We start from the raw sequence: 26,195 nt of genomic DNA, 5'->3' as shown, positions 1-26,195 counted from the left end.
GTGGACAAGTTAACCTTCCGCCATTAAACTAGCACTGATTTCTGACAAAGGGCCAGGGGACAATGGACTGCACTACACTAATTACACACTCTGACATGGATAATAGCAAAATGTACTTACACTTTACAGGTGGGGTATATATATTCGGGTCTCTATTTCCCCTTGTTTTTTTAAATAATATTTCGCAGTTACGCTCAGTTAGAATAAGAACATCCGTCAATTTTACCTTTGTGGACTTGCAGTGAGAAATAATTATTTCGGTATTATTACAACTCAGCAGAGATTTTGATCCACTCCTGTTTACAAATTCTCTCGAAATCCTGAAAGTTTCAAAGTTGTCGCTTGGCACCTCGAAACTCCCTCCAGACATTTTCTATAGAGACTGGCTAAGCCACTCCAGGATCTTAATGTACTTGAGCCACTCCTTTGTTGCCTTGGGACACGGTCATGGGTCTTGAGAGACCCACTCACGACACATCTTCAGTGTTCTTGCTGAGGCCAGGAGGTTCTCAGCCAAGATTTGTATGCAACATGGCGCCGTTCTTCAGCCTCTCAATGCGATAAAGTCTTCTAATATCCTTAGCAGAGAAACTACCCCAAAGCAGAATGTTTCCACCTCCTCCATGTTAGACAGTGCCGCTGTCGGGGTCGGACTTTACGCATAAGAGAAACAGTTCCATCGTGACTTGGCAAAAACACACCTGACCATGCAAAAGAGAAAAAATTACGGGCCATCCTATTTCAGTTTGTTTGTTCATCCATTTGTTAGACAGCAGGCTACTTATTATAAAATATGTACCACACATTAAGTAGCGCGTAATTCTCTTAACTAACCAAGATGTTATAAACTTTAAATCCGACTGTGTGTAACTTTATTATTTTTCAATGTGGCCCTAATCCTCCTTCAATATTTTTAGACTAAACCACGTGGCCCAACAAACAACTGAATTTCGAGCCACAAACGATTCCCAGGACGACCTGGGTCCTATTTCTGTTTGTCTGTCAGTTTTTGGTTTAGCAGGCGATTTCATGGTTTAGGAGAATTACATGGGACTTGGGCAATGTGAGATTCTGGGTAAAGGTAGGGGAAAGAGCTCACACATGAAACACACATTACCAGCCCCAACAAATAAACTGACGACTGCAAGTCACAGCCACTTTGAACAATCTATGTTAAAAGCGTGTGTGCTCTTGCATACGGTATGAGCCACTGAACATACATTTGTTTTTTTTGTCATTTCTTTATAATTAATATGGTGTTACTCTTAACAGGCTATACATAGTTAATAGTAATGCACAGTTGTCATGTTATAGTAGTTTTGCAGTCATAGAAAAAAACGAGTGGTGGTGACATTTGCTGATGATATTTTGGGCAGCTTTAAAAACACCTTCGTGTACTTGTCCAAACAGTTTGTAAATGTTTTAAAGCATAAATGGACGACTAACCCTCCGTAAAAAGCAGCCGCCTTCGATGCTGGCTGTCCCGGTCGCCTCTGACAGTCGAGCGGGTAACCAGATATTCAAAAACAATACGTCATCCCACAATGCACCACGCAGCCGCTACGTTCACAGCATTACCTCATCCCACAATCCACCGCGAGATTTAAGAAGCTTCTGGGCGGTGGCAGGAGGGGTGGTCGCCAAGGCAACGCTCCTTATCGGAGGCGGGGCCCACCTCAGGACACGCCCCCCAGCCAATAGGAGAGCCCTGTCGTGACATCATGGCTATTTTTGGAGAGGCAGCGGCAGCAGATAAGGTTAGCTTCCACGCTGTACAACTCAGAGTGTATACATGTCCACGCAGGGGGAAACACCACAAGACATCTTGATCCTGAACTGAAAAAAGTTGGGAAAACACCCCACGGACTCTCTTTTTTTAAAAAGAAAAAAAAGTTTGGATATTTTTCACTACACTGAATAAACAACAACCGCCGACTCAGACTGTGAGACGAAAGTGCCGTTTTGAAAAGTTTGGTGGGACTTTTTGTCGACTTTGGGAAAACTTCAACAGCTGACAACCAGGAAAAAGTGAAAAGGGACTTGTTGTTTTTCGGTTTCACTTCTATGTATACCAAGATGGAAACTACTTTCTATGACGACTCACTCAACGCTTTCTCCCAGCACGAAAGCGCCGGCTTCGGATACAGCAGCTCCAAGACGCTCAAACACAACATGACCCTCAACCTGGCCGACCCTACCGGCACCCTCAAGCCTCACCTCCGGGCCAAAGCCAGCGACCTGCTCACGTCCCCGGACGTGGGCTTGTTGAAGCTGGCCTCCCCGGAGCTGGAGCGGCTCATCATCCAGTCCAGCAACGGACTCATCACCACCACGCCGACGCCGACACAGTTCCTGTGCCCCAAGAATGTCACCGACGAGCAGGAGGGCTTCGCCGAGGGCTTCGTACGCGCCCTGGCGGAGCTCCACCACCAGCACATGCCTGGTGTGGCCGGCGTGAGCGTCACCTCGGCACCCCAGAGTGTCAACACCGCTCTGCCGCCAGTGTCGTCCGTAGCTGGGGCGGCTGTTTATAACAGCAGTAACCCGCCAATGCGGTCGGACTCACCCGTGTACGAGGATCTGAACACGTTCAACCCGGCCATAAGCACCGTGTCGGCGCCAAGCTACACCACCTCCGCCCCGAGCGTGTCCTTCCCCATTTACGGGCAGCCCTCCTCCTCTTCCTCCGCCCATCTCCCGCGGCTAGCCGCGCTCAAGGAGGAGCCGCAGACGGTGCCCGAGATGCCGGGGGAGACGCCGCCTCTCTCCCCGATCGACATGGAGAGCCAAGAACGCATCAAGGCCGAGCGGAAGCGCATGAGGAACCGCATCGCCGCGTCCAAGTGCCGGAAAAGGAAGCTGGAGCGCATCTCCCGCCTGGAGGACAAAGTCAAGAACCTTAAGTCCCAGAACTCGGAGCTGGCGTCCACCGCCAACATGCTGCGGGAGCAGGTGGCCCAGCTCAAGCAGAAGGTGATGAACCACGTCAACAGCGGATGTCAGCTCATGTTGACGCAGCAGCTCCAAACCTTCTGAGCTCCTAAAGGAGTCCTGCAAAAAGACTGCAAGTTGAACCAAAATGAACGCTTCCTGTGAGTGGACGTGCCTCCTGGATTGGGGTGAAGTGGCAGGAAGACCGAGGGCTGTGGGGGGTAAATAAGTACCCTAGTACCATGCACTTGTCCCCGTGGGGCATCCCACCGGAGGGGTGGGGGGGTGCTCTGAACTGGGACAGCGTAACTATGAACCAAAAATGGAGCATGGCGACTAAACAGAACTTATTTCTCCCTGTTTGCCCGTCTTTTCAGAACTGGACAAGACTGACATTTTCTTCATTTCACCTCCCAGCTCTGCATGGACGTGAGCACCAGTGGAGAAAGACATTCAGTATTAGAGGTGACCTTTGAACCTGCAATAGACTTTTCTTGCTGCAGCCATATTGGCCCTCACCAGTAAAGCTGGGCCAGCTCTAAGCATATAGAAAAAAAAACTTCTTGAGTTACAGTATACAACTTTTTTTTTTAATTGTAAAGAAGTTTTTAGAAAATTCAAGATTTTTTTTCTAAAGTCATTTTGATGGGGTTTCACTCATTGTTATATGTATATAAGAGCAACTCGGAGTACTTATGTTTACCATTTGTAATAAGAATTATGTATAATTTTTTTATGTTTCCTTTATTTCTGAACACTTGAGTCATATTTAAGAAAATAAATCTGTACAAAATGAAGCAACAGTGTGTTCTTGACGTGTGTGATAGGAAAAAGTGGGTGTGCCATGTAAGCAAACAATACAACATGTTGCAACATGTTGCAAGGTCTGAGAACTCTCTGTACCTGCTGGTTAAATTCCATTACATAGTGCTCGCATCGATCCAGGCAACAATGACAGACACAGCTTAACCAGCCAAAGGAAGAAAACTGTCAATCCTACAAGTATATGCTATGCAGTTGTTTGACATTACTTTCTGCACAAACCTTCATTTGACATGACTTAAAACAAAAAAGTAGAGATACCTTGTCAAAGTTTATTTGAAATACTGTAAACCGAAAACATGTTTTCACTTTTAAGTGAATTTGGTTGTCAATAAAGTTATAGAACATTGCAAATACAGAAAAAAAGAAAGGGGAACTGTATTATCAACACACTAGAAGTTAAATAAACCACTTTCAGCTGAATAAGATGTGAATATATCACAAATAACAAAGAACAGTACATGAGTCTGGATTAACACCAGTTAAATAAATAAATACACACTTTAAAGTGATTTAGACGCAAATATACTACACTTTATGTCAAAGTTAAACAACATTGCCAAGAAAGACAAAAAGAACATGTGAGTCTATCTTATTAACACACTAGAAGTTGAATAAACCAGTGTAAAGTGATTTAGATGCAAATATATTACACATTGTAATATTTATTGCCAATAAAGACAAGAATGTTTTATTATATTTTATTACAATAAGTTTAATAAACCACTTTTAGGAGAATTAGATGCAAATATATTACACTAGTTTGTTAATAACGTTATACAACACTGCCGGTGAAAATAAAAACATGAGACTGTCTTATTGACATACTAGAAGTTTAATAAACCACTTTTAGGTCAATTAAATTGAAATATATTATACTATTGTCAATAAAGTTACTGTATACAAAACTGCCAATAAAGACAAAACATGAGATTGTCTTATTAACACATGAGAAGTTCAATAACGCACTTTCAGGTGACTTAAATGCAAATATATTACACTAGTTTATAGATAAAGGTATAGAACATTGCTAATAAAAACAAAAACATTTGAAACTACCTTATTAACGTACTAGATAGAAGTCGAATAAACCACTTTTAAGTGAATTAGGTACACATGCATTTGTAATTAATTTGTCAATAAAGTTATAGAACATTGTACAAAAAAAGAAATGTGATACTGTATTATCCACAGATTAGACGTCGAATAAACCACTTTTAGGGTGACCTGAAGGTGCAGATGTATTAAACTCCTCTCAGCCACACCTTCTTGGATTATGCAAGTCTTAATAATAAAAACTTTATGAGGTTGTAAATCCAGACTGTAGCTGCATGCTTACAGTTAATGAAGCCTCCTATTAGCCCAAATGCTGTGCAGTATATTATTAACAGCAGGTGACTAGGAAGGTATTTCAATTTATTATTATAAAATGTGTCTACTGTCTACCCTAAACCTGTGCACACAATTAAACACTAGAGGGCGATACAGGCCAAGTATGTTAACTGTTAATTTATTTCGTTGACATGCACGTATTATCTCTACAGCATAACCACAACTTGTGAATTTATTTGTATTAAATATGGTCATAAACAAATCCACTTGAAAGGATTTGACATAATATATCAATAATTATCAAGTAATTATATATTGTATTTTTGCTCATCACACAATGAATTAAAATGCAATTGCGCGTGCAGTTTACACACGTTTCAGTCTGTGTTCTAATGAGCTGCTTTCATCTTGATCCGATTTTCTCAAACTTTGGGCGCTCACATGACATCATTCCGGAAAGTGGTGCCCTTCCTTACCATATAAGGGGAGGGAACGCTCGGATGACTGCGTCACGCAGCAAAGGGGGCGTGTTTTACGGGAAGCGACTCTCCTTGTGTAATCTCCACAGATTACGGTAAATCCAGAGACATTTGTAGAAAGACAAAAAGAGAGCCCGTTTGCTTCGCAATGACAAAAGAGCTAAAATATATGTAGAAATTTGATCGGAAGGGTTCCCATTTTTGAGAGAAATGCACGCCTGATACATTTGCAGGACACTTCATGGCAAACAACACCAAATGTTGCTAAACAGGTGTCATAGGATAACATTAACATCAATAAAGGAAGAAAATAATCACCATTGTTATCTCTGCAATGTACGTAAGCTACTCAATGTGTTAATGGAAGCTGTTTCCAAAAAATGCCAAGTATACACCATTTGTCTGAACGAACTGAACGTTACTAAATAAATACACTGCATACATGTCTTATGTATAACTCATTCATTTATGCACAATTTTAAAAGTACACGCCCTGTGTTCCACACTTAGCATACGTAATTGTGTTCACTCAAATGTAAAAATGCAGTCCGCCTCCAGTTACACTCCCCCAAATGGTGAATGTGCAGCGGTGGATACGTTCCTGCCTGAATGTTATTGACTATTTACGTTCAATTATTTAAAAAAAAAACACAAAATAAATATACTAAACACAGAGGAAGGGAAGCGTCATTTCCGGTAAGAGCGTAACGTCGGCAATCGATTTGGGACAGGACTACAGTGTCAAAAATCGCGTCTTCACGAACTCAGTACACAGTTCCTGAATACATGTATAGATATACACTATATGTATGTGTATACGTATTATATTTATATAAGTGTAATTGCGGAAGTGCGCGATTTAGAACACAACCGCAGTGCGCTTGACAACACCGCGAGCTGCTCTCGCGACATCACCATGTGACGCATCACGTGACTTTGTTTACTTCCGCCGTCTTGTCCCGGACGAGTGCTTTCTGTCCACATGGCTAGAAACGAAGAAAAGCAACACGGGAAGTTAAACAGACTTTGGCTTCAGAAAGAGAGAGAAGGTGCGTAGCTAGTTGCAAAAGAAAATAGTACAGACATGGCTGATTTTTTAAATATTATTGTTTATTACTATGACGCCTAGCTGCACGACCCGTTAGCCATATCCATGCTAGCTGGGTGTTGCTCAGCTGGCTTTAAATGCATAATATAAGAAAAAATACATACAATTAAAGGGTATAACACATAATCAGACACGTTGAAGTCAGTATATTCACTATTAAACTGTTAGTAGCTCGGTTTTTAGCCATGTGGCACATGCTCTGCTGTCATGTTACATGCTGAGGAAGTACTCTGCTCGAAAAAATAAAAAGGTAACACTAAAAAAAAACACATCCTAGATTTGATTGAATGAAATATTAAATACTTTGTTCTTTACACAGTTAAATGTGCTGACAACAAAATCAAACAAAAATAATAAATGGAAATTAAATTAATTAATTCCTTTATTGGGGGTGTCTTGCTGTCCACCTGTTGTCTATTCCATTTGCACAACATCATGTTAAACTGATGGTCAATCTGTGTTGCTTCCTAAGTGGACAGTTTGATTTCACAGAAGTGTGATTGACTTGGAGTTACATTGTGTTGTTTAAGTGTTCCCTTTATTTTTTTGAGCAGTGTACTTACTATCATTGCAGAAGGCCGACTAAAAGATGTCCGGGAGCAGAGACCCAAGCTGGTAATGGAAGCTTTTACTTTATTGTCAACCCATAGCCATCCCTGGTGATGCTCACTTTTCCAAATACAGTATGTGCCGTACTTTACAGTCTACACTTAATTCAGCGTCCTCTGTGAAAAAGTGGATCCCCAGCATCATGAAAGAAATGGAGTATTACCTGCAGGTAATTTACTAGTGATTGTTAGGGTGTAAGAGAAAAATGCCAACCAGTTTTATACTAATTTTGTTTCCAGCAATCCCAGCTTACTCATTACCCTGAGAGGAAGATAGCTGAGTTCCAGCTGAACATCGAGGCCTTGGAAAAGGAGTACAAGCGCTTCATTACCAAGCTCAGAGTACTTGACCCCACCTGTAAGCACAAGCCGTGGACCCCCAGGGCCTACTGTAAAAGGAGAGCGGCGAAAGAAGAGTCGACAACAAGCATTGGTAAGTGCATGCAGTGAAAAGAGAAACACTGATGCTCGTAGCTGGCAGTGGAGATGATGTGTTATGCTTACATTTGCAGTGAAGAAGTCTCGGCTTTGTGAGACTGACAGCTGCCAGATTCTAGGTGAGGCTGCCCCTAGTAGAACCTCAACCCGACTGGTCAACCACCTGGAGAGCAGTTCCATCCCAACTTCAGGATGCAAAGAGGAAGCCGCTTCTGAAGACCAAGACCAGCCACTCTCCTTCGACCACACCCGCCTGGCGATGGCCTCTGCTGCCTTTAGAGGCGCGTTGGACCAGCGAGGCTTCTCTCAGACGCAGAACCTAGCAAGGATGTTGCAGCTTACTCTGCCAAACCTCGGTAATTCTGCCATAGTTCCGGCACCGGGGAGAGGCAGTGACATGGCAGCAGATGTTGGACAGAAAGATGCAGTGGAAGAACGGAGGACATCATGCGGAATATCTCAAGACAAGACGGGTCATGTCCTCGGACTTGATTGTTACGCTTCTTCTGGAGACGAGTCAGACACGTGATGCAAAAGTGACTGTTTAATAATGTTCTGACAGTAATAGTCTGTTTATGAGCACCAAACGTGAAAAAAATCTTTAAAATCTCCCTCACTTGTTTGCTCTGCTTTTGAGACAAGAATCACTTAAACACTTGCTTTTGAAGTTGCGGCTTTTCGAAACGTCATGACACCACCTGTAACCCGCCCCCAGCTTCATGGAGGACAGCATGGTAAAAATCCAAAACAAAGTAACAGGCTTCACAACACATCTTAAAATGCAGCCTGGCGCTCTGCCAACTGGCCGTCAATCAGCTACAGATGTGAGAGCTGTAAGTTTGATGATTTTATTTTTTTTTTTAGCAAATAGTCTAACCTCGCGTGATGTTGCTTTTCAAACGTGAGTGTTAGCACTATAGCTCACATAGCTATGCTAGTGTTACTAATGTTTGTGCCCTCCTGTCCTACTTCTTCATATTACGTTGTTGTATGGGCATATGACCTCTATTACATCGACGAGTGCAGCGTTATAGTGTATATGTAAAAAGTGGATGAAGTGCACAATAGCACTTTTGGAGACACACTCTGTTGGACAAACACAGCTCATTAGCATTGAAGCTACAGACCTGCAAAATGGAGAACTCTAAATTTTAGCATCAAGTTTAGACTTTGACAACACACTCCCAGTACACAACTGTGGTACCCGCCTGTCACAGCTGATTACTCGGGGTATCACAAGACAATATTGGGTCCATGAGAACATTATTTTTAAGAAAAGTACAAAAAAAAGCTATTATACTTTATTATTGTTGTTGTGATTGTTATTACAATTGCTTTTGTTTGTATTTTTTGGTGGTGTATTTGTGTGTCTTCTCTTTTCGACTGTTTTGTGCGTATTTTTGTGAGTTGGACTGGGGTGGTGCTGGGGCTGTTTCCTTTTTATATCTTTTATTAATTAAATAATTTAAAAATAAAAGTACAATGAAACAGTCCTTATCTGGTCCCTCCACTATAGTTGATGATAAAAAACTAACCACTTTATATCTTAATTATATACAGTATACACTCATCCATTGCTACATCGCAGCTCAAACATCTATCGGTTTTCCAAAAAATAAATGATTAGCCTTACGTGGTTGACTACAGCCCATTATTAGTCATTGCTCGGTCAAATTTGTCTTTTTTTGAGAATACATTGTTAAAAACTAAGCATCACATGACTGTACATGTATTCATCAAGTATTGGAGTATCACAATTCTTAAGACAATTATGATGGTAAAAATGCATGTCTTCTGATATAAACCTCTGATACAAATGTGATGCAAAATTGACTTGTTTGATACCTCCGTCCATCTTCTATGCCACTTATCCTCATTAGGGTATGTGACATATTTATGACATGCATAATAAGATGCTAGGTGGTTGTACTGTGTAAATAATTGATCATTTTAGTGGACAACAAAGAGACATCACTACTTAAACAATTGTAATGAGAGAAGACCAGCGAGACCACTGGTGTGTAACAACTATTGTTCCTAAGCTGCAACTGTGTTTAGTATTGAGTAGTAATTCAAAGCTACTCCTCCTTGATTCAAGGTTATCAACCTCACCTGACAAGCTCCTGTAAATAGTTGAAGTGTTAAATAAAACAAGAAAATCTACTGGAGTTGACTTGACAAAGCGTCCTCGATGATCATCTCAACCTTTTCAGAGTTCACGCTGTCTTAAGTCCAAAAGAACTTGACATATGCATATTTAAGTAAATTGTACATATTTTTGGCCTAAATGTTCAAATCATAAAAAACGTCTAAATGAACAAATTCAGTATAAGCCATTTGTACCAACATTTAACTTGTGAATACAGTGGTAGTAGTATGTAGTATTCTACATTGGTCACTAGGTGTCAGTAATTGCTCAGTAAGACAAGTGTAGCTTAGGGCTGGCGCAAGCCAGTAGTTGGACCCCAATGCAGAGGAAAAAAACACTAGATGGGAATAAAAGTTTTAATCCAAAAGGCAGCTCGCCACCAGGGCAAGAAAAGCTTTATAAAATACAAATACAAAGTACAACTAAACTAGTCGGGCGAAGCCACACAAAAACCAAGAACAAAAAGCGCTGCTGAAAAACACAAGCAGGAAAAAATACTAACGCGAGAACAGCAAAAGGCTGCTGGAAAATGCAAGCAGGGGAGAAAAGCTAAATCTGCTGCTAGCAACAAAGGTAGCCTGTGGAATACACCAAGCTGAACTAGTACTTACGGAATGCTAGAGTAGCAAATGACCACAAGGTACAACACATGAGGGAAGTTGAGCAGAGAGCGAGTGCAGTTCAAGGTAACAATCTGGCAACGAATGAATCACACAGCATGGCTTAAGAAGGCCTGATGGCTAATCGCTCTCAGGTGTGCACAGGTGGCCCCGCCCCAGCAGGACCAGCAGTGCACTGCAAAAGACAACAGACAGGTGGCAGCAGAGCAGCAAAAGCAGAACATGACAACAAGCACCAGACTTGAACAACCGTCTTAAATGGCTTATTTTTCTCTGACTATATATTCTATTTTTGACTATATATTCTATTTTGGGTAGAAGGAGTGTACAGGTGACTATAGGGGTGTTACTTCTAGGAATGCTCCGATCAAGGTTTTATGCTGGTTTTATACTGATCATCCATGAGTGAGATCGTCCGATACCAATCAAGTGGATTAAGTGTCCATTTTTCACTTTATTTATGATGACTGCTATCTGCTACACAATTCCAAAGGCCACTGGCAAATAGGTCATTACTAAACAATGACCTTTTGAGCGTTTTTTTGTTTGTTTATTTGTTTTTGGCCTTTATTTGTGTAAATGATTTTTGTACAATTTGAGACAAACCTGAATTTAATTTGATGCATGTATGGAATAATACCAATACATAAGAAATCAACTGTTCAATAATGAATTTTTTTAGTTCAAGATAACATTTAAAAAATGATACAAATAAATATCTTTATTAAAGAGAAATCTACATTGCTAATGCACAGGCTACAGGATCACTGCAGGGACACTTTACAACATAGCCTTTTGACAAGCCAGACTAGTTAGCCTTTAATTTATTTATTCTAATCTTAAGAAAGGGTGTCAAACAGAGCTGGGAAGAAGGAGAAAGAAAGACAACTTACCACTTCCACACAGAAAGGGAGGAAAAACCTTTGTTCATTCTATCATGTCAGACATGCCATGGCTGACTACATGCAGTGTTTAGGTAATACAGGGTAATATCTCATCATGTCATTACTGATGCCAAGTGACCAGAAAACTACACGTGACTTGTCTTTCAATAATCCTGGACTCATAATAGTCCATAGTCAACCAAGAAAAAGCAATCATTATTAATTAATACATTTTTTGAAAAAACCCTGATAAAGTGAGGGAGCGATGATCGAACCGCGATGTAGCGAGGGTTGACTGTATATCGAGGCTCATTTTCATTTATTGTGTGATTAATTAATTTATTATCACAAGACTAAACGAGAAATCTTGTCACGTTTTAGAGATCTCGTTACACCCCTACTGATTACCTCAATGAAAGATGTTCTGTTTTCATCACAATATACAGTAGATTCCTGTTTTTCAAGGTTACGTTCCGAGCCTACCAGTGAATGGCTAAAATACACATGAACATTTACAATAAAAGTGATTGCTGTAATTATTAGATTAGATTCAGCTCCAGAATCCTCCCGTCAATATGTTCAAATATGCCTCACACACTTATTAAACGCATTTTAAAGTATAACACGTATAGGTACTCATCACTAATGCATGATAATGTAAGATGATCCATGGACCCATGGATTCTGAGTCACGGTGTAGATGTTACGTTTCAGTTTTGCACTATGGTGCATTCAAGGTTCCGCCAAACCAAGTGCAAAATGTCAACGCTTGACAAAAATACATGATCAGTGAAGCATGAAGACACAAACATGTAAAAATGGTAGGCTTTTTTAAAAGTGGTACAGTACATGTATGCTGTACATTTTACCTGTATTATATTTATACATACTGTATATGTATAAATGAGAGCAAATACTTGATTTTTACCGCCTCTTTTTTTCAACATATTCTTCAAATGTTTTTAGGAATCTTATAGCAATTTGTCAGGAGTCTCTGTAGCGTGTGGAAAAAACCCACAATAGTTTGGCACCTACTACTCATCATGTTGGTCACACAATGCTGAGGGATGGCGTTCAGGAGTCAGCCAAGGTGATCGCATCGGCCACTCACGCACAAACACGCTGATTCTGAGTTGGGTTGAAGCTGCTGATCTTTTGTGCGTTTGACATTTGAGTTAGTTCCCAAACCTTTACTGTGTTTCTCTGATCAGCATGGAAACAACAGGTGGACAACTGTGTCAGTGTTCACCTTGCAGCACACGCGTGCCATTATCGTGACCGCAAGTCCCTGCAAAGCGCAACACGCAGGGTGCAAAAATCGATGATTCATTGGCTCCGATGTAGCGGTGGTGAGCTGACACAGCACATTTGCTCATTCTGGCTCGACCAGCTAACCAATGCCTCCCACCCCCGCTAGGCTGTTACGCAGCTGCTGCTGCAAGGAACGCTTTCAGTATTACACGTCTGGGAAACACATGCAAAATACTGCACGGTCGATATTGAAAGTAAAAAAAAATTATGTAGCAGGTTTTTCTGTTGGGTGGAAAAAAGTCATAATTAAAAAAACCTTTTTCCAAAAAAATGTGATCTATAACTTCTTATAATTTATTGAAAAACAGTCTTATTGGGGGGGAAATAACAAAGATAAACCAACTTAAAGTGCTCTGTTTTGAGATGTTCTTAAATGCATGATAAACTTTTTTTTTTTTTTTTTAATGTCTCAGACAGATTAAAACTACCATAAATGTTCTGTGCCGGCCATATTTTTTGTAAAGGGGTAAATTTACAGAATAAGGATCAAATACTTATTTTCCCCACTGTATGCCATATACACTCCTGGTCAGAATTTTAGGACCAGTTGAAAAATGTTCATTTTGCACTGTTGGATCTTAATGAGGGCCGCACGGTGGTCTAGTGGTTAGCATGTTGGCCAACACAGCAACAGTCTGGAGATCTCGATTCTCCCTTGGGCATTTCTGGGTGGAGTTTGCATGTTCTTCCCGTGCGTGTGTGGGTTTTCTCCGGGTACTCCGGTTTCCTCCCACATCCACATCCAAAAACATGCATGTTAGGTTAATTGGCGACTCTAAAAATTGTCCATTGTTTGTCTATATGTGCCCTGCGATTGGCTGACGACCAGTCCAGGGTGTACCCCGCCTGTCGCCCGAAGTCAGCTGGGATAGGCTCCAGCATGCCCCCGCGACCCTAAAGAGGAGAAGCGGTATAGAAAATGGATGGATGGATTTTAATGAGGTTCTAAGTAGACCTTCAAAGTGCAAAAAGAAGAAATGGGAGTGAGACAAAAACATTTTAGTAAACAATTAATTGCAAGCAAGCATTAAAGTGAAATCAGCTGATGAAAGGTTTAAGACCACAGCCTTTAAAAGCCAAACTCCTGTGCATTCAATGTCATTTTCTGTCAAGTATTCATACTGTCATGATCTTAAATGCGGTAGGATTGTTGCCATTGCTGCTGAGGTTGGACGCAGTAAGACAGTCATTTGAAACTTCTTAAAAAATCCTGACGGTTTCTAACATTGCTTATCCAGTGGAGGGGGCGGCAACATGACCTGGGCTGCTTTTACCTTCAATGGAACAATGGAGCTTCAGGTTGTGCAGGGGCGTCAAACAGAAGGTGTCTCCACACTCACGCGCACTAGTTACGTTGCTGCCACCTAATGATAGCAATTTGACATTGACTATCATTGAATGTGTAGCACTGCAAACACTTGATCACCTCTTCTGAGACTGCTTTTGTGTGTGTGTATATATGCGCTACGGACATGTACGTGAAAACCAGGCAATTTTTATGCAGTTTAGCTTTTACCTGTGAAAAATATGCACATTGTTTGTACAATATGTTCTTTTAAACCAGTATTTGTAGCATATGCTACACTTTGGTAGTGTTCTTATACCTTTTTGGTCATTTGGAACCGAAGACGTACAGTAGCTTTAGGAAAAATAGGGTTTACAATGCTATTATGAAACTACCGCAAGTCTTGAACTCTTTAAATAATTCCAACAGTTTCTAAAGATAGAGACTGTGTGGTGAAAGAGGGGCAGAGAAGAACGCTCTGGCATACCTGGTCACTTAACAGCATGCATTAATGCAAAAGTTGAAAGTACTACTGAACAATGGGATCCAAGCACATACAGCAGATTGGATGACACGCTGACAGCTCCAAAATTTGACAAATCACTCTAGGTGGACAGTTAGAGGGTTGAAGAGGTTCATGGCAGCATTCAGTTGCAAAGTACTGATGTCAGTGAGCGAGTCAGCGCTGCATATCTCCCAGCAAACAAGTTGACAAGGGGCTCAAAGACCACAACGCTGCAGAGGAAATAGACTTTCCTGTAAGCTCTGCGTATTGAGTAATTCTTAATTCTTAGATCTTGTGCAGGTTCACGGCCAAGACCAGGCATATTTGCTCTAATTTTGTGCATGAAAGTGACATAAAACATGATCAGAAGTCCTAATGTATTAAAATTACCTCATTTAGCACATTTTCAAACTGGAAAATTATGCATAAAGCAAACAATAACCTGCTACCCAAAAATGTCATAAAATACTTTGCAAAAACCTGTAAATTCCATTCTTTAAGGTGGTCTGTCATATTTTGAGCATGCAGGAACGAAAAGCATATGTTTAAGGTGCTCCTGAAAAAAGGGATATATAGAGTCCTCCATCATTTGCCACTTGTCCTCACTAGGGTCGCGGGGGTATGCTGAAGCCTATCCAGCTGGCTTTTGGACGAGAGGCAGGGTTATATACAGTCACATACAGTGGTGTGAAAAAGTGTTTGCCCCTTCCCGATTTCTTATTCTTTTGCATATTTGTCACACTTAAATGTTTTAGATTGTCAAACAAATTTAAATACAGTATTAGTCAATGACAACACAACTGAACACAAAATGCAGTTTTAATTGGGATCTATCTGTCTGGAAAAGGCTATAAAGCCATTTCTCAAACTTTGGGACTCCAGCAAACCACAGTGAGAGACGACTTATCCAAGAGGTCACAAAAGACCCCACAACAACGTCCAAAGAACTTGCCTCAGTTAAAGTCACTGTGGCTCTACCATATGAAAGACACTTGGCAAAAATGGCCAGCATGGCAGTGTTCCAAGCCGAAAATCACTACTGAACAAAAATAACTCGTCTTATTTTTGCCAGAAAACATCTTGATGATCCCTAACACCTTTGGGAAAATACTCTGTGGTCTGACGAGACAAAAGTTGAACTTTTTGGAAGGTGTGTGTCCCACTACATCTGGCATAAATGTAACGTCATACCAACAGTAAAATATGGTGGTGGTAGTGTGATTGTCAGGGGCTGTTTTGCTGCTTCAAGACTTGGAAGACTTGCTGTGATAAATGGAACCATGAATTCTGCTGTCTACCAAAAAATCCTGAAGGGGAATGTCCAGTCATCTGTTATGATCCAAAACACACCAGCATGTCCACCTCTGAGTATTTGTAGAAAAACAAAATGAAGACTTTGGAGTGGCCTAGTCAAAGTCCTGACCTGAATTCTATTGAGATGCTGTGGCATGACCTTAAAAAGGCGTTTCATGCTGGAAAACCCTCCAATGTGGCTGAATTACAACAATTCTGCAAAGATGAGTGGGCCAAAATTTCTCCACAGCGCTGTAAGAGACTCATTGCACGTTATCACAAATGCTTGATTGCAGTTGTTGCTGCTAAGGGTGGCCCAACCAGTTATTAGGTTTAGGGGGAAATCACTTTTTCACACAGGACCATGTAGGTTTGGATTCTTTTTCTCCCTTAATAATAAAAAGTTTAATTTAAAAACTTAAAAATGTTGTGTTCAGTTATGTTGTCATTGACTAATATTTACATTTGTTTGATGATGAAACATTTACGTGTGACAAACATGCAAAAAAAAAAAAAAGAAATCAGGAAGGGGGCAAACACTTTTTTACACCACTGTATGTGAAATGATTTTTGGGACAGTGACAGTATTTATGATTTTTGCCATGTCTTTTAATCACCACGATGTATTTGAAATAATACAAATTAGGCTTTCATCTTGAATTTAAGAGAGTTCCTTCAAATACAGCATTAAAAAATATGGCATTTAGGAACTACACTACAGCCATTTAATGCAGAATAACCTAAATTGTTTGAGAAGGGCCCCACAAGGTCCCAATAGCGTTTGGGTCAGGTGAAGAATGGGGGCATGGCTAGTGGAGTCCTGTCATGCAGAACAATCATGGGCTTCTTGAAAGGTTTTCCAAGACATGAACTTCTGACAAAGACAGCAATGACAAGCAGCTAGATCTACACTGGACACCTTTATGACTCTGCCGGGAGTTATTTCTTCAATTCCATCGTGTTTCTCACCTTTATCAAAATTCTGACACTTGCAACTTTATTTGGCTCCACTGTGTGTTGTTTTGCAGCCATGATCAACAAGAAGAAACTTGTGTGTAACTGTGTTAGTTAGCAAAGACCTGCAGAGTCAACTGCTGATGGCCTCATAGATGGACGACAGAAAGGGGGGGAGAATGACTTCCGGTTCCGGTTTCCACGCAGTGAGTCTGACTTTACAATAAGGTACACAAAAATACAGCAGTTAATTGAGGAACTAATGAAGGACTAATGAGGAACTAAGGCACATAAATTTAAAGTGGTTACTGAGGAACTAGTAGTAGTTGTTCCGGTTAGGTCGATCCATTCCTCATTAACTACTGTCATTTTGTGTACCTGATTGTAAAGTGCAGTGTGCTAATAACAAGTCTAGGGCTGTCAAAAATAGCGCGTTAACGGCGGTAACTAATTTATTTCATTATTTGTTTAAAAAAAGTTGCGTAATTGAGGCATAATGATCGTGGCAAGCCACGCCTTTCTGTTATGATGAGACGCGTAGGCACAGTGTAGCATCACCACTTTTCTAAATGTATTCTTACCTGAACACATCAACAGCAATGCAATTCCAACAGCATACAACTCACAAAGACGTCGGGCGAACAACATTTATTCATTGTCATTTGACTATCGCGAGATGCATTTAGAGACACTCCGAACATCACAATGTCTTTTATGCGTGTATGTGTGGTCTACATGAACAAACGTGGATATTCTTATCACTCACTGTGTAACTCTTAATTTGCTTAATTTAAGTACGCTTGGAAATCCCACAAAATACACTCAAAACATGTAAATTCAGCTTAAATGATGTAGTGTCTTTGAACGCAACGCCTCATTGCTCATAATAACACGGTCCAAGTGTGATTTTATGGAAGCCTGTTTCCACCACTGAAAGAAAAAAAATATCCCAATGGTACGTCATAATTACGAGATAAAAAGTCAAAATTATGGGATGCAAACAGTGCATGTGCCGAGTGCCCCGTGACGAAGGCTCCAGTGAACAAGGCGACACGTGCAGTTTGTATCCAATAATTTAGACTTTTCTCTTATAATTACCTCCGCCAAGCGCACTGCGAAGCGCAAGCGCAGCACAGAGCGTATGTTTTTGCCGGCGTTTATCTGTTTGTTGTGTTCAAAATAAATTGAAAAGTTCTCGATGGATTTGGATGAAATTTTCAGGAGTTGTCGGAAATGGGATATGGAATAACTGATTAAATTTTGGGGGTGATCTGGAGAAATTGAAAAAATGGTCAGAGCACTAGAAAAAAAATACAGGACAAGTTTCCATCAGGTTCTACAAAATATGAAAGAATGAAATGTAGGATTATTATTTTGTTTTGGTGTGAATCACAATATGAGGGGAACTACTGCGCTTAGCGGAGGTCTGCGTCTCCAGTTATGACTTTTTATCTCATAACTTTGACTTTTTATCTCAGAATTCGGGCTTTCCTATCTCATAATTATGACTTTTTATCTTGTAATTTTGACTTTTTATCTAATAATTATCACTTACCATTGGGATATTTTCTTCTTTCAGTGGCGCAAACGGGCTTAAACTAGTGTCAGGTAAATACATTTTCAGACATTTGTGCTATCTTTTTTTTTATATTTGTATATTTATATTTGTGCTATCTTTTAACTTGCTTAAAATGTTCAATTCATTTGGAGCTGTTAATGCATACAAATATATATAATCCTGTCCTGTCATTTATCTAAAATTGGGCATATTTTAGCCATAGCTGCAAATGGTGATTAATCATAATTAATTTCACAACCATGATTAATCTGATTAAAAAGATGCGCGCCATATTGTACGCTAACCTAGAAATGTATGCGAACCAAGGCAAATTTTTTGCACACATTTTTAAACCACAAACAAAAAAATAACACGTTTTTACATCCAAATTAATTTTACACATAATTTGGTATTATTTTACATCAATTTAAGTAGCAAAACAAATCTAAGGAGCCATTTGGGATCCAAAATACCCAGCTAACCAAATGAAGCGGCTTCTTTAAAAGAGGCGAAATTCCCGTCAGGTTTGTGCAAAATGTTGCTGACTCTCACCGTGCACCAGCACCAGCAGTCTGTGTGTTTTGACGCACTGTGCAAAGTGAGCCGCAATATTAAAGCATGGCGACAGTAAAGGGTCAATTCACAACTGGAGGGGTACAAACTTTAACTTTGTTAAAGAAATTGGGGCAAACGAGAAAGGAAAATATATGTTATTTAAAAGTAGGACAGGTGGCTGTGAGTCACTTGTCCTTTTCTTGGAATCTGGTGACTGATTCTGTGGGTCTGCTTCCTGACCTCCCTCCCACGTGTTAAAACCATGCCGTACTACAGCGTCTGACAAACACGAGTACAGCCCTCACGTTTCAGCAGGCATTTTTATGATAGTATCGAAAGTCAACTTGGATATATACTTAGAGTACATGTAGTCAGTGTACTGCTCCTAGCCACTGGCAACACAAGTGTAGCAAGAATTGTGTCTTGCCTAGTCAAGCTTGGTGGTGGTACCATCATGGTGTGGGGATGCAAGAGTGCTGCAAGCACCGGGGAGCTGTGGATCATTCTAACCCTAACCCTAACACACCTGCAAGATGACAAACACCTCGCTGAGGAAAGTGAAGGTGATGGAATGGATAAGAGGGGGCATCCTGTGGAGCATCCTCAAGCTGAAGTAAGATAGAACTACTTGCAACTCACTTGTGTTGCCAGATATTTAGACAATAATGGCTGTGTATTGACTCCTTTTCAGTGGATCGTAAATCTATACGCCTATACCAGCTGTACACTGACTACTTTAAAGTAAATCCAAGTACAGTTTCTAAAAGAAGCATGCCATTAAATAAGCATCTAGTAAATTGTGTCTTGTTATTCAGTGACTGCAAGAAGTTTGCTTTCCGGCCACGGTGATGACGTTAGTGATGCGCTCACATGCAAGCCCCCATGTGTGCACTTGGGAGGAATTTGTGGTTGGAGGTGTTCTCGAGAGCATACACCCCCTTGCATGCAAGATGACACATACACACACACAGACACACACATACATAATTGTATCGCAGTTGGACCAGCACCATGAGCTGTGACCGGAACTGTCCCTTCCCACAAGTGTTTGTTGTGGATGGAGGTCCACAACAGCATCCGCACCATCAGCACCACCACTCAGACCAGCTTCCAAATGTGGTACCCTGCTGGTCCTTCCCGTCTGCCCAGGAAAGGTTGAGGGGTCGGAGGGCGCGCGGTGGCTTCATGGGGGTCATCCCTGGGCTCGCCACAGTCATGCTGCTGCTTTTTGTGCTGGTGTTTGCGGCGCTGGGCTTTGGGGGGTACCAGATATACAACATGCAGGCAGAAATGAGGGACATACGCAAGGTAAGCAACAAACTCTAATGCGCATATTGTATGCATTTAATCGATTGGTTACATCAGTCTAGATGTTTAAACTCAGAAGTTCAGTCTGTGGTCAGTAGTCCAAACAGAGACAGGATATCCTGTCCCTTTAATTCTGAGAAAGCAAGCGGCTGTGACTTCGTGGTAACCATGCACTATTGTTTTTTGCTGACAGATTTCACGTCAGGTCAAGCAGATGCAAGAGCTGAGCAGAGCAGAGAAGCAAATCAGTAAGACTCTATCATCACGATTCCTTTAAACCACCATTTTGGCAAATTGTGCAAGAAGCAACAATCTGATGCTTTCAGGCTCCGATGGAGGAAAAAAAGATGAGAAGAAAGAAAAAGAGGAAAGGCCCGCAGCGCATGTCATAGGTAACATTTTTATTATAAGGATAAAAATATTGGGGCACACCTCTTAATTAACAAGTGACTGTAGTATACCCTTTTAAGACAACTGTACGCTTCCAATTATGTAGGAAAAGCTTGAGAAGGGCCATTTTCTGTCTATAAAAGGTCCACAAAAGCATGCTTGGATAAATTTGTTGTGGAAAAACCTGTGGCCCTAACCTCATCAAACACATTTTGGAACCTCACAAATGAAAGTTATTTTGGGTAAAGGGCAACAAATTCCCAAAGACACTCTCCAAAGCTGCATCAAAGATGTCAAAGATACGTCGTTGGGGTGGAGTTGGAGGAGGAGATATTGAAAAAAAGGACAAATCGTCGTCGTTAGACTCTTCTAAAAGAGGTAGTGTTCTGTGGGTGGTGTAGAATTAAGCAGGCCTATTAACTCTTCATAAACCTTAATCACACGCTCTGTCCGGGTTGAACAATTTAGCTTTCCATTTAGCTTTACACTGTATCTCCCCAGGGTCTAACTCTTCCTCTGTTGGTCTCATTAGCTCTAAGGTTGCATTAACAGTGTCACAGTGCCCTCTACTGGTCAAGCATGTAGCAGTATAAATACTGATGGAGCGACTACAAAGCAAAATAAAAAAAAATATAGACCAGTCGGCTTGTGTTCGTATCCGCGAGTGTTCGCCAGTCGGGTGTTCGTAAGTTGGGGACCTAGTGTATGCAAATAAAAATACAGTACACTTGGTCCCCACCTTGCGAACATTCGCGGAAACGAACACAAGCCGACTGGTCTATATTTTATTTTATTTTGCCTTGTAGTCGCTCAATCAGTATTTATGCTACTTTACATGCTTGACCAGTAGAGGGCACTGTGACACTGCTAATGGGACCAACAAGTTTGGTTTGGTTTGGTTTGGTTTAGTTTATTTGAACATGAAGGTTACAATGGAATACATCTCATGAATCATTCTTTGACAGTTCCACATGTCCAAAAGGAGTAGGAAGAAGCAAAGCTTATTTAATCCTACCCCCCATCCATTCTACATCTGGTACAGTACATGTTGTTCACTTCCTGCATTCCATGTCATGTTTTCAGTGATAGTCAGGATAACACATAATAGATAACGGTGAGATAGCCCTCCCCCCAAAAAAAAGAAAGAAGAAAAAAAAATTATATATATATATATATATATATATACATACACATACATTAATAATAATAATAATAATAATGACAATACTAAATAAATAAATAAAAAAGAACAAAGCTTTTTTTTAACACAACAAAGAAGATTATAAAAAAAAATCAAAAATAAAAAAAAAAATAAAATAAAATAAAATAAAATAAATAAATAAATAAATAAATAAATAAATAACCTGACAGAACAATCAGGACTCTTCTGCCTTGTATTTAGCAAACATCAACTGCTTGTATTGTTTTTTGAATTTGCTCATCTCTGTACATTGTTTGAGTTCTTTACTCAATCCGTTCCATAATTTAATTCCACACACGGAAATGCTGTGGGTTTTCAGCGTTGTTCTCGCATATAAATGTTTTAGGTTTAATTTTCCTCTAAGATCATATTTCTCCTCTCTGATTGAGAAATACTTTATTAGGTTTTTGGGTAACGAGTTGTTATTAACTTTATACATTATTCTAGCGATTTGAAAGTGTACTAAATCTGCGAATTTTAATATCTGTGATTTTAAAAATAAAGGGTTTGTATGTTCTCTATACTTGGCATTATGAATTATCCTCACAGATCTTTTTTGCAGTACAGTGAGTGAGTGAAGATTGCTTTTCTAATTATTTCCCCATATCTCCACACAATACGTTAGATATGGTAATACTAAGGAACAGTACAGAGTGTGGAGTGATTTTTGGTCAAGAACATATTTTGCTTTATTCAATATAGAGATATTTCTCGCCACCTTTTGTTGTATATATTTAATATGAGATTTCCAACTCATTTTTTCATCTATTATAACCCCAAGGAATTTATATTCTTCCACTTTTTCAATATCCGCTCCATTAATTTGTATTTGGTCGTACGTGTCCTTTCTACTATTACCAAATAGCATTATTTTAGTTTTACTTAAATTCAGAGATAATCTATTCTTGTCAAACCATGACTTTAATATGACCATTTCATCCTTGACCTTTTTAATGAGTTCTTGTGTGCTTTCACCAGAACAGAAAGCGGTGGTATCATCGGCGAATAAGACCAATTTTAAGTTGTTTGTTACTTTACAAATGTCGTTAATGTACAAGTTAAACAGTTTTGGTCCCAGTATGGACCCCTGGGGTACTCCACACGTGGTATGTAAACTCCCAGATGTATATTCTCCTAGCTTTACAAATTGTTTCCTCTTTGCTAGGTAGCTTTTAACCCAATTCAAGACTGAACCTCTAATTCCGTACCTTTCTAATAATTAGAGGGAGACTGGGGAGAGAGTGTAAAGGAGAAATGCAAAGCTAAATTGTAGCTGTATGATGCAACCCAAACAGAGCGTGTGATTAAAGTTTATGAAGAGTTAATAGGCCTGCTTAATTCTACACCACCCACAGAACACTACCTCTTTTAGAAGAGTCTAACGACGACTTGTCCTTTTTTTCAATAACTCCTCCTCCACCACTACCACAACGACGTATGCTCGACCACTCCTCTTCAAAGGTAAATAACATTTATCATTACGTATTATTATATCATTTTTATTGTTTTTTTCATTAATTATCCTTGTTTAATATTACTACTGCATCCAAACTCATATTTACATACATACGCATATACTGTATATGTATACACGTACATGTAGTACCTATATCATTGGTAATATTACCTTTTCTCCGACTTAAGAACAATTCGACTTAAGAACGGTCGTCTGGAACCAATTGTGTTCGTAAATTGGGGACCTAGTGTACAGTGGAACTTCCAAATTCAAACAAAATTTAGTCTGTGACACTGGTTGACTTTCAAGTGGTTCTAAAGTTTAAAAAAAAATCTTCAAATATAGGAAATAATCTTAATTGAATTGATCTGTTCCGGGGTCAAACTGTCTCCATCACATTTAAATTTTTAAAAATAGGTTTATTGCTGTATGTTAAAAAAAAACAACTAAAAAGTACAATTACTCAGCCTGTGAAGATACTTGACCATCAGGTGATGTACTTCCATCCTGTAAACGCCAGTTTTTAACCCACAGACTGGCTTCACGAGAGTAAATAAGCCATTTAAGACGTAAATAAAACTCCTATTTGTGTGTGTCACAGTAATTGTGCTCCCTAGCGGACCGGGCAGAGAGATGTGTAGTGGACAGGAAGTGACGTCGAAGGTTCAGAGTTGAGTTTTAGCTTGCCGTGGGTTATAGACCCAACAGTAGCCCGTGTTATTATGACTATTATGTTATTATTATTGTGCCCATTGTGAGATAATTTAAAGCTGCAATAGTTGCCTTTTCTGGTGATCACATCTTGCCCTTGTCTCACCGAACACCAACACCTTGTGGCCAATGTAGAATACTACATTCAGAATGTATGTACAGATTTATGTACACTATATAAAGTTGGTGCACGCAATGTTGATGTTTAATTAACTCACCAGACTCTTTCCTAAGTAAGTTTTTATGGTTATCATCACACTTCAAATAAAGATGATGGCATGACGCATAGTGATGCTTTCAACTGTGAATTTTCAGGAATATTTTTCCAGTTTGGTTGAACTCTAAATTGTACTGAAGCTTTTACTCCTACACTCATTCCTACAGGTCGAATAGAAAAAGTCACCTTCCGCAAAACCCTGCGTTGGGACCCGCGGGTGAGCAGAGCGTTTACTGCCGGGGGCGTGGCATACCAGGTGGAGGACGGCGCACTGCGAGTCAACCGGAGTGGACTGTACCACGTCTACTCACGAGTGGAGCTCATCTTCAAGCAATGTACGCCCACGTCCTCCTTTGTTCACAATGTGTTTGTGAAAAGGGTAGGGCATCCCCTTGAGCCCGTGACCCTAATGGAGGCCCACAGGGCAGGATTCTGCTCCCGGCAGGCGGAGCACGCCTGGACGGCCGACAGTTACCTGGGTTCGGCTATGCGGCTGGAGGAGCGCGACAGAGTCTTGGTGAACGTGTCGCACCCTGAATATCTGAGTCACTCGCATGCCGGCAACTTTTTTGGCTTGTACCAAATCTGAAGACTGACTCAGGAGTCACCCATACACCAAAAGTGTCATGGTGGAGATTATACAAGGGACATTAACACTAACGGAGTGTGTGTTTTTTTTTTTTTTACATATTTATTCATCCCTTTAACAGTTTTTAAATTTCTTCTCATATGATGAACACGAATGTCCAAAATGATGTTGATAAATACATATTATATTAATATATCATTTCTCATTAGGCTTTTATTGTCTTAATTTTTGTATTTCTCCTTTAGACTTCTTCAAAGACACCACAGTGCAACAGCTTTTGCATTTTCTACCGCACCCCTTCTTCTCACCTCCGCTTTTCTTTATGCCTGCATGCTACAGAGCCGTTAAAAGGTGGCGAGAAGAAGCAAGGCGACTAAAGATGTGCATGCCAGACCCGCAGACACTCAGCCCCGTCACGCTGTACCCTGCTGTTCACTTCCTTCCTGTGCTAATACCGTGATGGTCTCATGTACTTAAGTACATACACTACGCACTGTATGTGCTGTGTCTGCTTTGGTTAATGTTCTAAAGTCAAGTGAAGTCCATCGACTTTCAAAACCACATTTTCCCATATAGGAAAAAGTGCAAGGTGAATCTGCTCCAGGGTCAAACTGCCGTCATCATAAAACCTTTGTTAACTACACAGGCAATGTAAAGAGAAAGAAGGCAATTATGAAACTTTTTCTATTAATTGTTTTACATTCTATATATATTAATACAATTAATTCAATATATACATTTAATATACATTTAAATGAATAATCTATATATATATTATTGAAATAAATCTGATATTTAAACATTCTTAACCATCATACAAGTAGACTACTGTATAAGAAAATGAAAATGAAGTAAAACTCACCCTTAACGGAGAGGGAACAGGATTGTTTGAAGAGCAATACTGTCACGTAGTGCTGGAGTTAATGAAGCTTTGTGATATTTGCTTAAAATTATGACGCTGCTGTTAAGTTACCGTTCTGGTCCTATGGTTATCACATTTTCCCCTCTTTGACTCGACTGGTATCAAAGAAAAGACAAAAATGGCAATGGTGAGGTGTTTTACTCAGGTCATTTAAACATTTTATGTACAGTTAAGAAAGGGTTTTAGAATGGTGACCCGTTTGACCCTGCAACGGATTAACTTGACACGGATTTCACTCTTGTGTTGTGATGTGACATATGCACTTCATTACCATATGCTTTTCAAGCCGGTCAAAGCCCAAAAACCTCAGGCGGGGGCAGTTTCTTTGGTAATAATGCTATAAAAACAGGTACTTGAGTAACGGATGCCAGCCTGTGAGGCTGTGCAAGTGTACGTTGATAAACTTCACTCCCTCTGCCTTGAGAGCTGCGCTGAACACGCGGTCGACAGTCAGGGTTTTTGGCCGTGTGGTAAGCGCTCTCGCCTCCCATTGCAAAGGTCCTGTATTCGAGCCCCGGTGCGGGCGGGTTACATTGGTGCCGTGACCCGGATGGGAGTGAGGTTTGAGG

General features: G+C 40.3%; 3 protein-coding genes across 6 annotated transcripts; all 3 read left to right on the top strand.

Moving 5' to 3' along the window:
* Positions 1 to 1,747: 1,747 nt before the first annotated feature.
* Positions 1,748 to 3,728, top strand: jun (Jun proto-oncogene, AP-1 transcription factor subunit). The gene has a single exon (XM_054789661.1). The coding sequence runs from the start codon at positions 2,065 to 2,067 to the stop codon at positions 3,034 to 3,036; it is 972 nt and encodes a 323-aa protein (XP_054645636.1). The 5' UTR covers positions 1,748 to 2,064; the 3' UTR covers positions 3,037 to 3,728.
* A 2,760-nt stretch (positions 3,729 to 6,488) lies between these two features.
* si:dkey-86e18.1 (uncharacterized protein LOC557342 homolog) lies at positions 6,489 to 9,907 on the top strand. Of its 4 annotated transcripts, none has more exons than XM_054789726.1 (5): positions 6,489 to 6,613; positions 7,247 to 7,287; positions 7,376 to 7,450; positions 7,521 to 7,713; positions 7,793 to 9,907. In XM_054789726.1, exons 1-5 carry the CDS (start codon positions 6,547 to 6,549, stop codon positions 8,245 to 8,247), a joined length of 831 nt encoding a protein of 276 aa, XP_054645701.1. In that variant the 5' UTR covers positions 6,489 to 6,546; the 3' UTR covers positions 8,248 to 9,907. The 4 variants fall into 4 exon arrangements, with proteins under 4 accessions (XP_054645701.1, XP_054645703.1, XP_054645702.1 ...); XM_054789727.1 differs by having other exon boundaries at positions 6,516 to 6,613; positions 7,357 to 7,450; XM_054789729.1 differs by having other exon boundaries at positions 6,521 to 6,613; positions 7,392 to 7,450.
* Positions 9,908 to 19,814: 9,907 nt separating this feature from the next.
* Positions 19,815 to 24,955, top strand: faslg (Fas ligand (TNF superfamily, member 6)). Its single transcript, XM_054789852.1, has 4 exons — positions 19,815 to 20,140; positions 20,334 to 20,388; positions 20,467 to 20,532; positions 24,283 to 24,955. The coding sequence occupies exons 1-4, from the start codon at positions 19,844 to 19,846 to the stop codon at positions 24,702 to 24,704; spliced, it is 840 nt and encodes a 279-aa protein (XP_054645827.1). The 5' UTR covers positions 19,815 to 19,843; the 3' UTR covers positions 24,705 to 24,955.
* Positions 24,956 to 26,195: the final 1,240 nt, after the last annotated feature.

This window comes from Dunckerocampus dactyliophorus, chromosome 10, assembly GCF_027744805.1.
Source record: "Dunckerocampus dactyliophorus isolate RoL2022-P2 chromosome 10, RoL_Ddac_1.1, whole genome shotgun sequence".
Lineage (NCBI taxonomy): Eukaryota > Metazoa > Chordata > Actinopteri > Syngnathiformes > Syngnathidae > Dunckerocampus > Dunckerocampus dactyliophorus.
The sequence above is the reverse complement of the archived record's forward strand: the minus strand, read 5'-3'. Positions and strand labels throughout refer to the sequence as shown.